This window comes from Misgurnus anguillicaudatus, chromosome 1 (genome assembly GCF_027580225.2).
Source record: "Misgurnus anguillicaudatus chromosome 1, ASM2758022v2, whole genome shotgun sequence".
In the NCBI taxonomy this organism is placed as follows: domain Eukaryota; kingdom Metazoa; phylum Chordata; class Actinopteri; order Cypriniformes; family Cobitidae; genus Misgurnus; species Misgurnus anguillicaudatus.
This window is the reverse complement of record NC_073337.2, coordinates 25,508,820-25,521,692: the sequence shown is the minus strand read 5'-3', so window position 1 is coordinate 25,521,692 and position 12,873 is coordinate 25,508,820. Positions and strand designations below refer to the sequence as shown.

The 12,873-nt window shown below is 36.8% G+C and overlaps 1 protein-coding gene across 5 annotated transcripts in view; it reads left to right on the top strand.

Moving 5' to 3' along the window:
- Nucleotides 1-12,873, top strand: part of pdzrn4 (PDZ domain containing ring finger 4) — a 90,167-nt gene that overhangs the window by 35,494 nt on the left and 41,800 nt on the right. For 2 of the 5 annotated variants that reach the window (XM_073868736.1, XM_073868730.1), the window contains exon 3: nucleotides 8,056-8,253. The exons of 2 other annotated variants lie outside the window; for them this stretch is intronic. In XM_073868736.1, the coding sequence (XP_073724837.1) occupies nucleotides 8,185-8,253 (69 nt within the window). In that variant the 5' untranslated portion in view covers nucleotides 8,056-8,184. Of the gene's footprint in view, nucleotides 1-5,551; nucleotides 5,780-8,055; nucleotides 8,254-12,873 lie in introns of all 5 variants that reach the window. One more of the 5 variants, XM_055191425.2, reaches the window with a different exon arrangement.

The window sequence follows — 12,873 nt, the reverse complement described above, 5'->3', positions numbered from 1 at the left end:
AAGTGCGCTCCCATACTCGAGGTTTTTGGGAAATTATCGTTAAACTTTACGAGCTTTGTTTTGCTTGGCGGAAAATGTAGTTCTCCACATTCAACGGAGACGTTTTTGCCAAAGAAACATGAGTGATACGGCTAATGCTCGCTCAATGCAAATCTTTTAAGGCTACTGACCAAATGTTATGTGGCTAAATTAATATTTATAAGCCTCCCCGTTGTTCCCCTGCTTGGGGCCACGTCCCAAAGCTTAAAAATGTTGCCTTTACAGGCTGTATATCATGGTAAGATCATGTCACATCCAGATGCAATGTTTGCATCATCCTGTCAACCGAGACAAATTTTTGGGAGTAGTATAAATTTGTCCTTCACTTCTTGTGATTTCCCACTATCCTGTCTGTCTGGTTTGATGGTTGCTTACAAATAAATCGAATCTGGAGCAGTGAGAGAGAGCACTTAAAGTAACGTTAATTATTGGTTAAATAGTTTATCAGTCATTACACTGTAAATATAGTCGAAGAATGGTTAAAAAGGGTCCCTATAGCTGTCACTGGGCCATACCCCTTGAAACGGTCCTAATATGTACCATTTACATACAGATATGTATTAGTACTGCAAAACGATTAATCGCGACTAATCATGTTATATTGTAAATAATATAAATTATATATAAATATGAAAATGTATATACACATGTAAATATTTCTTAAATATATCCTTGCATCTGTATGTATATATTTATATACATAATTATTATACACAATACACACAAATACTGTATGATGTAAACAAAAAATTTTATTCTGCAAACAATTAGTCGCGATTAATCGTTTCGCAGCCTTAATATGTATACAAAATATGTATCTTGAAAGTATATTTAGGTGCAAAAGTGTACATTTTATAAAGGGTACCGCCCCAGTGACAGCTAAGACTATTTTTTTTCTGAAAGTAGGATGTTTGCATAAAGTAAAGGTGCCAGTCAGTACGAAACCAGTTTTCCTACAGGCTACCTTCATACACAAAGCAGTGTCTCTAAAGTCATTATCTGACTGGACAGGGAGGCACTGAGATTGCTGTCTTTGGTCCCAGACATTGTATAGGTCGGTGGGACGTCTGCGGAGGTCATTGTAAGCGCAGCATTGGGCAAGGCTCAGCTGTTTGTTGCAGATAAGTCTCAGCCAGTGTGTCTAAAATGATCTGAGGTCAGAATGTGGTGAGTGAGTTTAATTGTACCAAGACACACGTCAGATCCACTGGCGCCTTCGAATGTTATATAGAGGTGCCTGGGGATGAATTTGATGGACTTGCTTGACGCCTCTAGGTAAACTAAAAAGAAGTGTAATTTAATTATGGTCGAAATTGTGCTGGTTAGCAGGATTAAGGTTGTCAGTGGCAGCCCAACACACTGCAAACCAGTGTTCATATACACATCTGGGCATTCAGAATTGTTTTGATGTTTTTATTGTGGTTTTATTGTATGTTTTATGTGAGCAAATATAGATAGTTGATGCGTTAGTGCCGCATAACGTTTGACGGTTTGATCCCAGGGAACACTCATACTAATAAAATATATACTTTGTACTGCACGTTAAGTCGCTTTGGATAAAAGTGTCTGCCCAATACGTCAATAACATTTGTGTATATAGTCATTGCATGAACTTTACATTTAAATGGTGAAGATGTCTTGATCACCTACAGTTTCTGATGTGTCGGCATTACAAGCGTTTTTACGTTTCAACACCTCGACCAGGGCATTAACAAAAGGTCTGCTTGTGTTTTTAGTGTGATTAATGATTTATAAGTTTAAATATTTGATGTGTTTTGGTCATTAAGATACATGACGCATCAGCCCTCAGTAATTCTGATAGCTCGGCACCTGTTAGCTATGTATCATTTTAGTGTTTTTGTGTTCACGTGCGATGTGAATGTACATGCTAAGTCGTTCACATACGTCAACATGTAAAATGCCAAATGAGGGTCTCGGATAGCCCTTAAATAATACAGTTTGTATATCAATTACGTCTTTATTGGTTTCTCTAACAATGGTTAAAGGCCACTTAACAGTAATAGACACAGATGTGTGTGCAATGATTAAAGTGTTGTGGAAACGTTTCACCTACCAGTCTGTCAGTATTTATGCCCCCGTACTAGAGCTGCACTTCACGGTTATGACAAAAATCATAATTGACGATTATTCACCTTGAAATTGTAATTGCGGTTATTGTTGCGGATTAATAGATTTAAGATTGAAGTTTTTATAATTTTGAAATGTTTTATAACTTTCTGTGAAGCAGCTGCATGGTAAATTCTAAACATCCAAAACTAAATAATATAATGTAAATTACAAATAATTATGAGTTATGTTGTTAGTAAAAAGTCCAAAATGAATGGCTAAAGGACAGGTCAACTTATCAGTTTTAAAATCTTGCCCAGACATACTGCCGAAATGTATCGAAATGAGCAAAAATGGACAGCTGTAAGACTTTTGGCGATTCATGTAATTGTTTTCCCGATTTGTTTTTCGATTAATTATGCAGCCCTACCCTTATGTAATTACAAAGCCATGCCGTGTTTCATAGCAAAAATTTTGCACATAATATGTACCATTTAAAAAATACCAGCTTATATAAGACTAAAGGGCTGTTTAAATTATAACGATAGTGATAACTATAATAAAATATAATTTTAAAATTTGTTTTATAATATAGAAAATAGCGTAGTTCATGCCACAACTATAACGATAAAAATATAGCGATAAAAACAATATCGTTGGGATCACTTTCTAAACGATTTTTTCAACTGATGAATGATAAACCATTGACAGCCAATGAAATCTATTTGAACTTCATGTGCACGCATATTGATATGACATTGTGGAGAAGCTTATTGCTGAGAACTATAACATAAAATTACCTCGGGTATCAGTGATGCGTGGGTCATTGTATAAACAACCCGCACCCGACCAACGCTTTCAACCAACCCGCCTGCAACTCGGACCGCAAAAAAATATGTATATTGTACCCGACCCGCTTCCTGGCCTGCATTTTTTAAAAGTAGTAATTGTTTAAAATAGTTAATTGGCATCTTTATTTCAAACGACCCGACCAACCGCAAATATTTTTGGATGACTCGTAACCGCGGGTGTCCGCACGCACCCGCTAATTTTGGATCAACCCGCGCATCACTGTCAGGTATCCTGCGCTGATGCAGTAGCTGTGAAATTGACTACGTAATGTGTTTTATTTTACTACATTGACACTGTAAAAAATTTCTGTATAAATTAAAGTATTACTGGGTATTACTGGCAACTAGCTGCCAGTAACTTACCGTAGATTTTACATTTATGTTATTTACTAGCAACATTTTGTTCAAAGTTAAATGATCATGAAACATTTTTAGACTTTATCTTCTACAGTAAGTTACTGGCAACCAGCTGCAAAATTACAGCAAATTTTTTACAGTGATATTAGCTTGCACGAACTATTCAATTTACTGTTTAGAGTTATATCTGCTGTGTGTAAATGCCACAAGAACAGCATATTTACACATTCAGTGACATGTACACAATTGCAAAAGTTTTTATTACAGGAAATATACAATATTAGTTAATGCAATTGAAGGTAAAAGATTTGCGCAAGTACCGCACACGTAAGCGAATTAGCATACAATTTATCGCTATCGTTCGGTGGTGTGGATGTAAATAAAGTTATCGTTATAGTTACCGTTATAGTTATTGTTATAATGTGAACAGCCCTTAAAGTACTTGAATGGGGAAAGACAGATATCTCTAAAAATCGCGTGTTAAAATTAAACAATTAAACAACAAGTTTCTGACCAACAATTAACAAAATCAACTGTCATTTTTGTTTCTATAATCTTAAATTTGTCTAAAAAAAAGTTTTTCGCAGTCGTTTCAGCTGCTGTGCTGCGACTCCGTACAAAGCCCCTCCCCCAGAGAATCGTAAGTATTTATTTATTGTTGATTGGTTCTTTTAACTAAAAGGCGGAACTTGCGTTGACACAGCGGCCATATTGAGCGTTGTGTTGCCCCCCAGTGATATTAATGAGTGCTTTATCTTGTTAAATCCAGTGTCTTTGGTTTGATTCATTTATCATTTTAGCATACAGAACTTTCAAGGACAAGTTGATGTCTCTGAGGATATCTGAGGGCCAGATGGTGATGTTGAAGGGATTTTAAATCTCTGAACTGATGACTCTTCATAACTGTGTGGAATGAAGTATCCAGCAGAACAGAGCTGAAGGTTTCAAAGGGCCTGAACTTTACATGAAAGATTACATTTACCCTGGAGTCTTAAGGACACTGATAAAAGGAGAGCAGATGTGTGAATACTAATTTTAACCAATTGATATAGTGCTTAAAGTTTTACTGTAGACAAAATTACTTCAATTTTTTGTATATTTGTGAATTAAATTTTTTTATGTTTTATATAATTATCATACTACCATAGGCCCTTAAAGGACAACAGCACAGTTTTTCAATATTTTACTATGTCGTTACCTCAACTTAGATAAATGAATGCAAACCTATCTTTTATCAATGCAAGCACTTAATCTTTGTACAGCAGGTCGTGAATGTGTTAGCATTTAGCCTAGCCCCATTCATTTCTTAGGATCCAAACAGGAATTACCTGTATGATAATGTCGGTCTTTACTACATCACCAATCACAGGAAGTAAACTGTTGCCTACAATCTGTGACTTTGTTGTTGTCCAATCGTTTACCATCGTTTAGTTTGGGTTTTGTACCTTTTGCATATTGTTAACATGTACTAATACACACTTATACACCAAAGGAAATATAAAATCGTGAATCGGACAATAGTTGCTCTTTAATGCTATAATAGCATTAAATACGCAACTACAGTGATACGTGAGGTCACCTCTTGTAGCGTTTCTAAGCACCTTTATTCCTGATGATGTCATCTTCAGGGGTCATCTTCGGTGACCTGTGATGTCACAGCTGATGTTATCTGCGACAGTGCGTTCTGATCTCTGTAGATGACCTGTCCCTCCTTGGTGAATATGGATTACAACTTTGAAGAAGAAAGGCTATATGCTATATTGAATGAAAGTGAATTGAATGGGATTGAATGAAATCTCTTTTTATGGTGTTTAATGCTACTGTTGAGTATTGATCAATTTCAGATTATTTAGATTATACAGCTTGTCATCGTACCTCATTTCGCAAGCAATTTTGCATTTAAAAGACATCTAATAGACGTCCAAACCCAGCCAAGACGGCAAGGCTAAAACGAGGTCCTAAAATAAAATAAAATAAAATAAAAATAAAAAAATAAAATAATAAATAAATAAATAAATGAAATTCAAAAAATAAATGAAATTTAGATAAAAATAAAATAAACGGAATATCATCTTGCAAGTTATTTCAAGTGGAAATTAAATTCAAGTGGGTTACTTATAGCCAGACTATATCGGGTTTACGGTTAACCCAGATGGTGAAATGACGGCTATTTCTTTGCTGGGTTATGTCTGTCTGAGCTGTAGTAAAAGCCCTTAAACAACTACTTCTGCTTCTAGGCTGTTTGGAGATTAATAAACTTCGAGATGAAAGAAGAAAAATGTTCGGTATCCACAGACCCATTTTGGGGGGCATGGCGAGAGACGCGTTTGGGACGGAGAAGCTCCAGTTGGGGCTAAGTTGGCTCAGATCCTCTTTAAACCTGCTGAGTGAAATTAAAGCTCTGCGAATCGGATTATTGCTTCCCTAGAGAGCTGTCGCGCTGCCAGAAGAGAAGCGTCTCTACGGTACACTGTTATCACCACGCTCCTCTCTCTCCTCCTCCTCCTCTTTCTGTTTCCTTTCTTTTCTTTCACTGTTAGTCAGGAAACTAATTTGGGGGCGATCAATAATAGTCCGTGTCTTGTCTTGTTTCCTATGCATATTTACTGGACCATTGTCTTTCAATAAGCCTACGACATAAATCTAATTAATCAACCATTGACAGTTGCAAGGACAAAAATAGCGGTGCCGTCCCCTTCCCAGTATTAAGAATAATGGTCGATAAAAATGTACACTGTTTGTAAATCAGTGAATAGTACATTGAGGTTTTGGGGGAAGCTATTTAACATTTTTAATAATAAAGTCATATACTATGGCTGTTTATAGATTATAAAATCGATCCAAGATGCACCAATATATCGGTCTATATATCAAATTATCTCCTATATATTTATTTAATTATATCACCGATATTTGTTTTTTAAAATATTGCTAGGGCTGCCAAAAGATTAATCGCGATTAATCGCATACAAAATAAAAGTTTGTGTTTGCATAATATATTTGTGTGTATAATTATTATGTATATATAAATAAACACACACACACACACACACACACACACACACACACACACACACACACACACATGTATACATGTAACAAAAAAATGTATGTATATATTTGTAATAAAAATAAATAAATAAAATCTAAATATAGATTTAGAATCTAAATATATTTAGTGCTGGGCAAAGATTACTCGCGATTAATCGCATACAAAATAAAAGTTTGTGTTTGCATAATATATTTGTGTGTATAATTATTATGTATATATAAACACACACACACACACACACACACACACACACACACACACGCGCGCACCTACACACACACACATGTATACATGTAACAAAAAATTATTTATGTATATATTTTTAATAAAAATAAATAAATAAAATCTAAATATAGATTTAGAATATAAATATATTTAGTGCTGGGCAAAGATTAATCGCGATTAATCGCATACAAAATAAAAGTTTGTGTTTGCATAATATATTTGTGTGTATTATTATTATGTATATATAAAGACACACACACATGTCTACATGTAACAAAAATTATTTATGTATATATTTTTTAATAAAAATAAAGAAATAAAATCTAAATATAGATTTAGAATATAAATATATTTAGTGCTGGGCAAAGATTAATCGCGATTAATTGCATACAAAATAAAAGTTATTTTTGGAATAATATATGAGTGTGTGCTGTGTGTAAATATTAGCTGTGTGTAAATATTTATATTTTTATATATTCTATATTCTATATATTCTATATTCTATATAATTAATATATAAATACAATTCTGAAATAAATATATATGTGTGTGGTTAAATATAGACCGTTTCAGCAGTAAAAACATAAACAAGGTGCTGTCGCGGTCCGCGTGAACTTCCGGTAAACTCCGCTAAGAATAAATAACAACAAAGTTCTTTAAATGTAGTTTATTTATATAACAAGCAAAAAACAACACATAGATTACATAGGAAACCAAAACATTCGTTATTTTCGACGAGGTATTTGTTCAAGAGATCAGTTTAGCAACTAGTCAGACCATTAAAAAAACGAAACCGGAAGTAAGGTTCGGATCCAGACGTATATCACGTGCGTCCGATGAAACCGTCTATACATAATAATTACACACAATACACACACATATATTATGCAAATAATCACTTTTATTTTGTATGCGATTAATCGCGATTAATCTTTTAACAGCCCTAAATATCAGGTATCTCGCTGAAATATAGCGCACTCTGCTTACTGCAAAATGAAAAATGAACAAACAAATTCCTATTAATATCATAAAAATCCAATAAGTACATTTAAAATAAAATGTTTCCTTGTCCTCATTGACTAAATCTAATACTTGTTATCGCCTTTATTAATGCTTAGAGATAAATGCTCAGTTAACACAGTCTTTATCTGCTGTTTATTCATATCTATTATTATTCATGAGCTAGAGTAGGTGTATTCATGTGTGCTGAGCTTTAGATAGTGAGTAAGAGAGCGAGAGAGAGCAAGAGTGTGAGCGAGAGAGAGAGAGAGAGAGAGAGAGAGCGTGAGCGAGAGATGGGCGAGTGAGAAAGGGGGTGTGTCTCTATGAAGAAGGGTTAGTACAGCGCGTGTGTGGATGACTGCTAGTGTGGATGAGAGAGCGACAGCGAGACAATGGTATGAAGGTGGTATGAAACATCATCACGTGCTTCTCACACATGCACACGCACATTCCTTCATCTAGGATCCTGACAGACTGCCTGGTTTTTACACAAAGACGACGGGTTGAGAGATACCCACCGATGAGATACGTTACACCACGTTTGAGGGAAATCCCTGGTGCGCGTGTGAGCGAGTGTTGCCGGAGATCACGATGGGCTGCAACCTGTGTACTTTGCAGAAGAGAGAGGAACATTACAAGCTGCTGTATGAGATCGCGCAGGTGAGTCCACCTTTTAGAGAAAATATCGTGAGATCAAGGCACAAGGTCAGATAGGACTTTTTACAGGTGAAATGGCAAGTTTTTATCTTCTCTGGAGATATGTTATCTAAGAATGGTCTGTTAGGGGATTGTATGGATTTACTTTTAACCAACACTCATCCAAATAAGAATAATTACAGGGATTAGGAAATTTGCAAATAAGAAGTTGAGTTCTGGTCTCCGAAGAAAGTTTTCATGGGAAGTCATTCCCAACAGTGTCCAACTTTTAGTGAAAAATTTGTCAATGATCAAAGGAAGATTTGCACACGCATGTTAATGTAGGCGCATTTGTCGTACAAGATGCTCGCAGGTAGGAGGATGAGAGCTGTAGGACTGAACACTTGGCAACTTGCCTGTTGCCTGGTGTCTAAGAAAACCAAAGTTAGATCACCGTGGATGCGCAGTTATTCCAGCGTTATGAATGCGACAATTCAGTCAAAAAATAAAAATATTATTTATTTATGACCAATATATTAAACCATCTGTTTATATTTTCCTAAACCCTTCATGATGGAGTCCAGACGTCAGAAAAATATCAGTCTATACTCATGATTTCTATTATAGATAAGGGAAATATACATGTTATGGATGTGACAAATACAGACAAGTTTTTTTTACTTTGTAGGAATTCTGTGCATTTAAAATGCACAAACCAGAAGGAATAATACACAACAAATGGAGGTGGGATGGCTCATAAAAAACAAATAGTTTTTATTTTAATTTTCATGTGCGACTTTATGAGAAGGAAAAAACGTTATGCATGTGACGATTCCGGAAACTGCACTTACCTAACTATGGAAAATAATTGGAAAATGCTTAAAAACGTATAAAGAGACCTCGCATTGGTATTTAAGCCACTAAGCATTGTCAGTTGAGATATATGTACGGTTAACGTTTTATCTTTTGGTGAAAAAACATCTTTTTTCACTGTAAAGTTGATATTTGTGTAGAATTCCTGCAACTTACAAAATCTGGATGAAAGATCTAAACTCGAGCTCGGGTGAAGAAATTAATTGAAAATATTATAGATGTATTCATTTGCATTTAGGGGACTCATTTATCCAAAGATTAGGAAACAATAAAGCGATATGTAATAGGGAGGCAATAGTACAAAAGGTGCTTATACCAAGATACAAGTTTCACTATTGTGGCGCAATACCTGTTGTTGTAAGATAGATATTGACCGCATTTCTCTTCTATGTAAAGTATTTTGGGAAAGGATTGGTTTTCAATTGTTTTTTGAATGTTGCAAGAGTTGTGGCTGACCGGATTGCAATAGGAAGATCATTTCACCAGCAGGGAGAATTGAAGGAAATTGAGCGGGAACGTGATTTTGTGCCCTTTTGTGAGGGGCTCATTTGCTGAACGTAAGGTTCTGGATTTGGTGTAGAAATGTACGAAGTATGCTGGTGCAGTTCCAATAAAAGTTTTGTGAGTAGCAGTGCCTTATATCCGTTCATAACACATACTAGTTTAATAATAGTGCTAAATAATACCATATATTTCATAAGATTAAAGGGCACTCCAGTTTTTTAAAAAATATTCTCATTTTCCAGCTCCCCTAGAGTTAAATATTTGATTTTTACCGTTTTGGAATCCATTCAGTTGATCTCCGGTTCTGGCGGTACCACTTTTAGCATAGCTTAGCATAATTCATAGAATCTGATTAGATCATTAGCATTGCTCTAAAAATAACCAAAAAGTTTTAAAACTTGATTCATCTGTAGTGACATTGTGTACTAAGACCGACAGAAAATTAAAAGTTACGATTTTTTTGCAGCGTAATATCATCGCGCCTGCTGCAGCCATGTTACGGCAGCAAAATCTTTGATTTTTACGCCAGAATGAGAGTATAGTTCCTAGACATATCTGCCTAAAAAATCGCAACTTTTCTTTTTTTGTCGGTCTTAGTACACGATGTTACTACAAAAGAGTCAAGTTTTAAATAGGAAAAATCGAAACTCTTTGGTTATTTTTAGCGCGGTGCTAATGGTCTAATTAGATTCAATGATTTATGCGTAGCTATGCTAAAAGTGCTAGCGCCAGAACTGGAGATCAGCTGAATGGATTCCAAAACAGTAAAAATCAAATATTTAACTCTAGGGGAACTAGAAAATGAGAATATTTTCAAAAAAAGTGGAGTGTCCCTTTAAGTTTTGGCATCTTGTACAGTATGCATCAACTTTAGCACAGCTAGACTTGCTTTTATTCATTATATTATTGATGTGCACTGATAAAAATCATGTTATGTAAAAGGTTAATGATACTGATCTCAGACCAGTTCAGACCCTATTTCTGTTTGTGCTGAATGATTATACGCTTTAGTGCCGTACAAGAGGTTAAAGTCCTATTCTCCCACCGAACACCAAGGAAATGCTCTGTTCACAACCTTATTAAGCTGTTGTACAAACAGGCTTTGATCCCTAATTAGACGTTTAAAGGTGCCTTTTGTCTGTGCAAAATCCAATCCGAAAGATTATCCCTGTCGGTGGCCTGCTCGAGGTGATGGGAGTTTGAACCCTACTGATTTTAACCAGTGGGGATCTGTTAAGAGTTACTCATTCAGATAACATTAAGCCCAGCCACACGACCACTGTCAGCGGTGCTTCATTGCATGTGATTGGTGGGTTTGTACAAGCGCTTGCTCTTTCGTGAGGTGGCACTATGAAGTGAAGTACGTTTTAGAGAAGAGGGACCGGGAATGTTTTAGTGAGCAGCGTATCTTAGTGAATACCTATGAGTGAATTTATATCCATGTTACATGGTGTTTGAGCTCCGGATAGTGATGGAGAGAAAGATGAAATCAAATGCAACGGATAAAAATACGAGATTTGGTTCAATTCCTAACAGAGTGAAATCCCAGGCGGAAACGAAAGTGTGTCAAGGAGTTGTTGCCTCGTCTCTGATTTTTGCCAATTTAAATATTCATGCTTCCGAAGGAATCAAAGGAAATTTGTCGTGCACACACGGCGCACGACAACAACGATACACACGCAAACACAGACACGCTCAGCAATTTCGCACGCTTTGATAATTTTGACACCATTACTGGCAGCTCAACCCTTTTAGCCCTGGTGGTCTGTGAGATTTATGAGTTAAGTGCAAGTGTTTTCCCTTCTGTGGGTTCACCATGGAAATGTATTCGGTCTTTGTTACCTACATTACAAAGACATCCCAGGCACACCCCCCCCCCTCTCTGTCTCTCTCTCTCTATCTTTCTCTCTGTTAGTCTCTCTCTCTCTGTTGGCTGTTTTTGTTCACTCAGCAGAAACACTGACTTTTGTATTTTAAGATCTCCCTGTTCAGTCTGTGCTGTACTTCACTTCAAATTGATTCCTCAGCCCTTATATAGAGCAGACTGATTGCTCTGATTGGTTGCTGTTTATGCATTATGATGTCATGTGTGATGTCATGAGTCTCATTATGACACACAGTTTGTACTGTTAAATCCGAGGTGTAACCTTCCGATCTCTCTGATGAAGCCAATATGGAAGTGACTTAAAATGCAATTCATCGACTGGCCACTAGAGGCTGGCGCCAAAAGGGAGTCAATTCCCATAGACCTTCATGTTAAAATGGCCAACTTTAAAGTAAAAAATAATATATTTACAGCCTGGTTAAATGATATTAAGCCTTAGTGGCTGGACACACCAAAGCTTTTATGCCAGCGGCCGGCGGATGTTTTCAATCGATTCCAATGGAAACTCTGCGTTTTTCAAAAAAACAAGCAGCTAGCGGGTTTCTTCCGCACTGAAAACCGTCGCTCGGGTTTTTTTGCGCTCAGCGCTGTCAGTTCTCTCATGGCCGTCCAATTACAGTGGAGGAGGGGCGGGACATTACCACAGCAACCAACCGGCTCACAGCTGAAGTATCACAGCTACCAAAGCGCTCGGCTGAAAAACAGCTGGCATTCGGCGTCCTCAAGGCGTTTAAAAGTTTTGGTGTGTCCAGCCCCTTAGAGTTCTGCATAATTAAGGGAGTGGCCACTTGAGTGACGGTTGAACTGCCACTGCTGGCATTAAAATCGAGCTAGGCGGGCGTGGTTTGAGCAACCAGACACCTCAGCTTCACCAGTGTCCTGCCTCTTTAGCCATTTTCGGTTATCCGCGAGGGATTCGCAGTGACGCGCTGCCAAGATGGCGCCTACTTTAAGCTTCAAAAACGATCTTCATAAACCAATGGGTGACGTCACAGACACTACGTCCATATTTTTTACAGTCAATGGTTAAATCATACTGATATCGACCTAATTGTGAATGCCTTGCTTAAGTCTTCTAATAGAAACTAGATACAAGACCCCTCTTCTTTACACCAGACATAGACAAATTTATTTTGTCAGTAATCCCAAAAAATGGTAATTGGCTGGTATGGGTATTGGTATGAGGGCTGTTTAGGTTAGTGGAGCTGAGATGGAGAGACCCAGGGGAGTTACAACCTCAGTCGGGAGTCTCTATGGGGACAGATGCTGTGTCTTGTTTCCAGTATGTGGATCATGCCTGGACTTATTTTCTCCTTCTGTGTTTGCTCCAACGCTCATTTTTCCAGGATATCTCATTAATGTGAAGATGTTTTCAAGCAGCT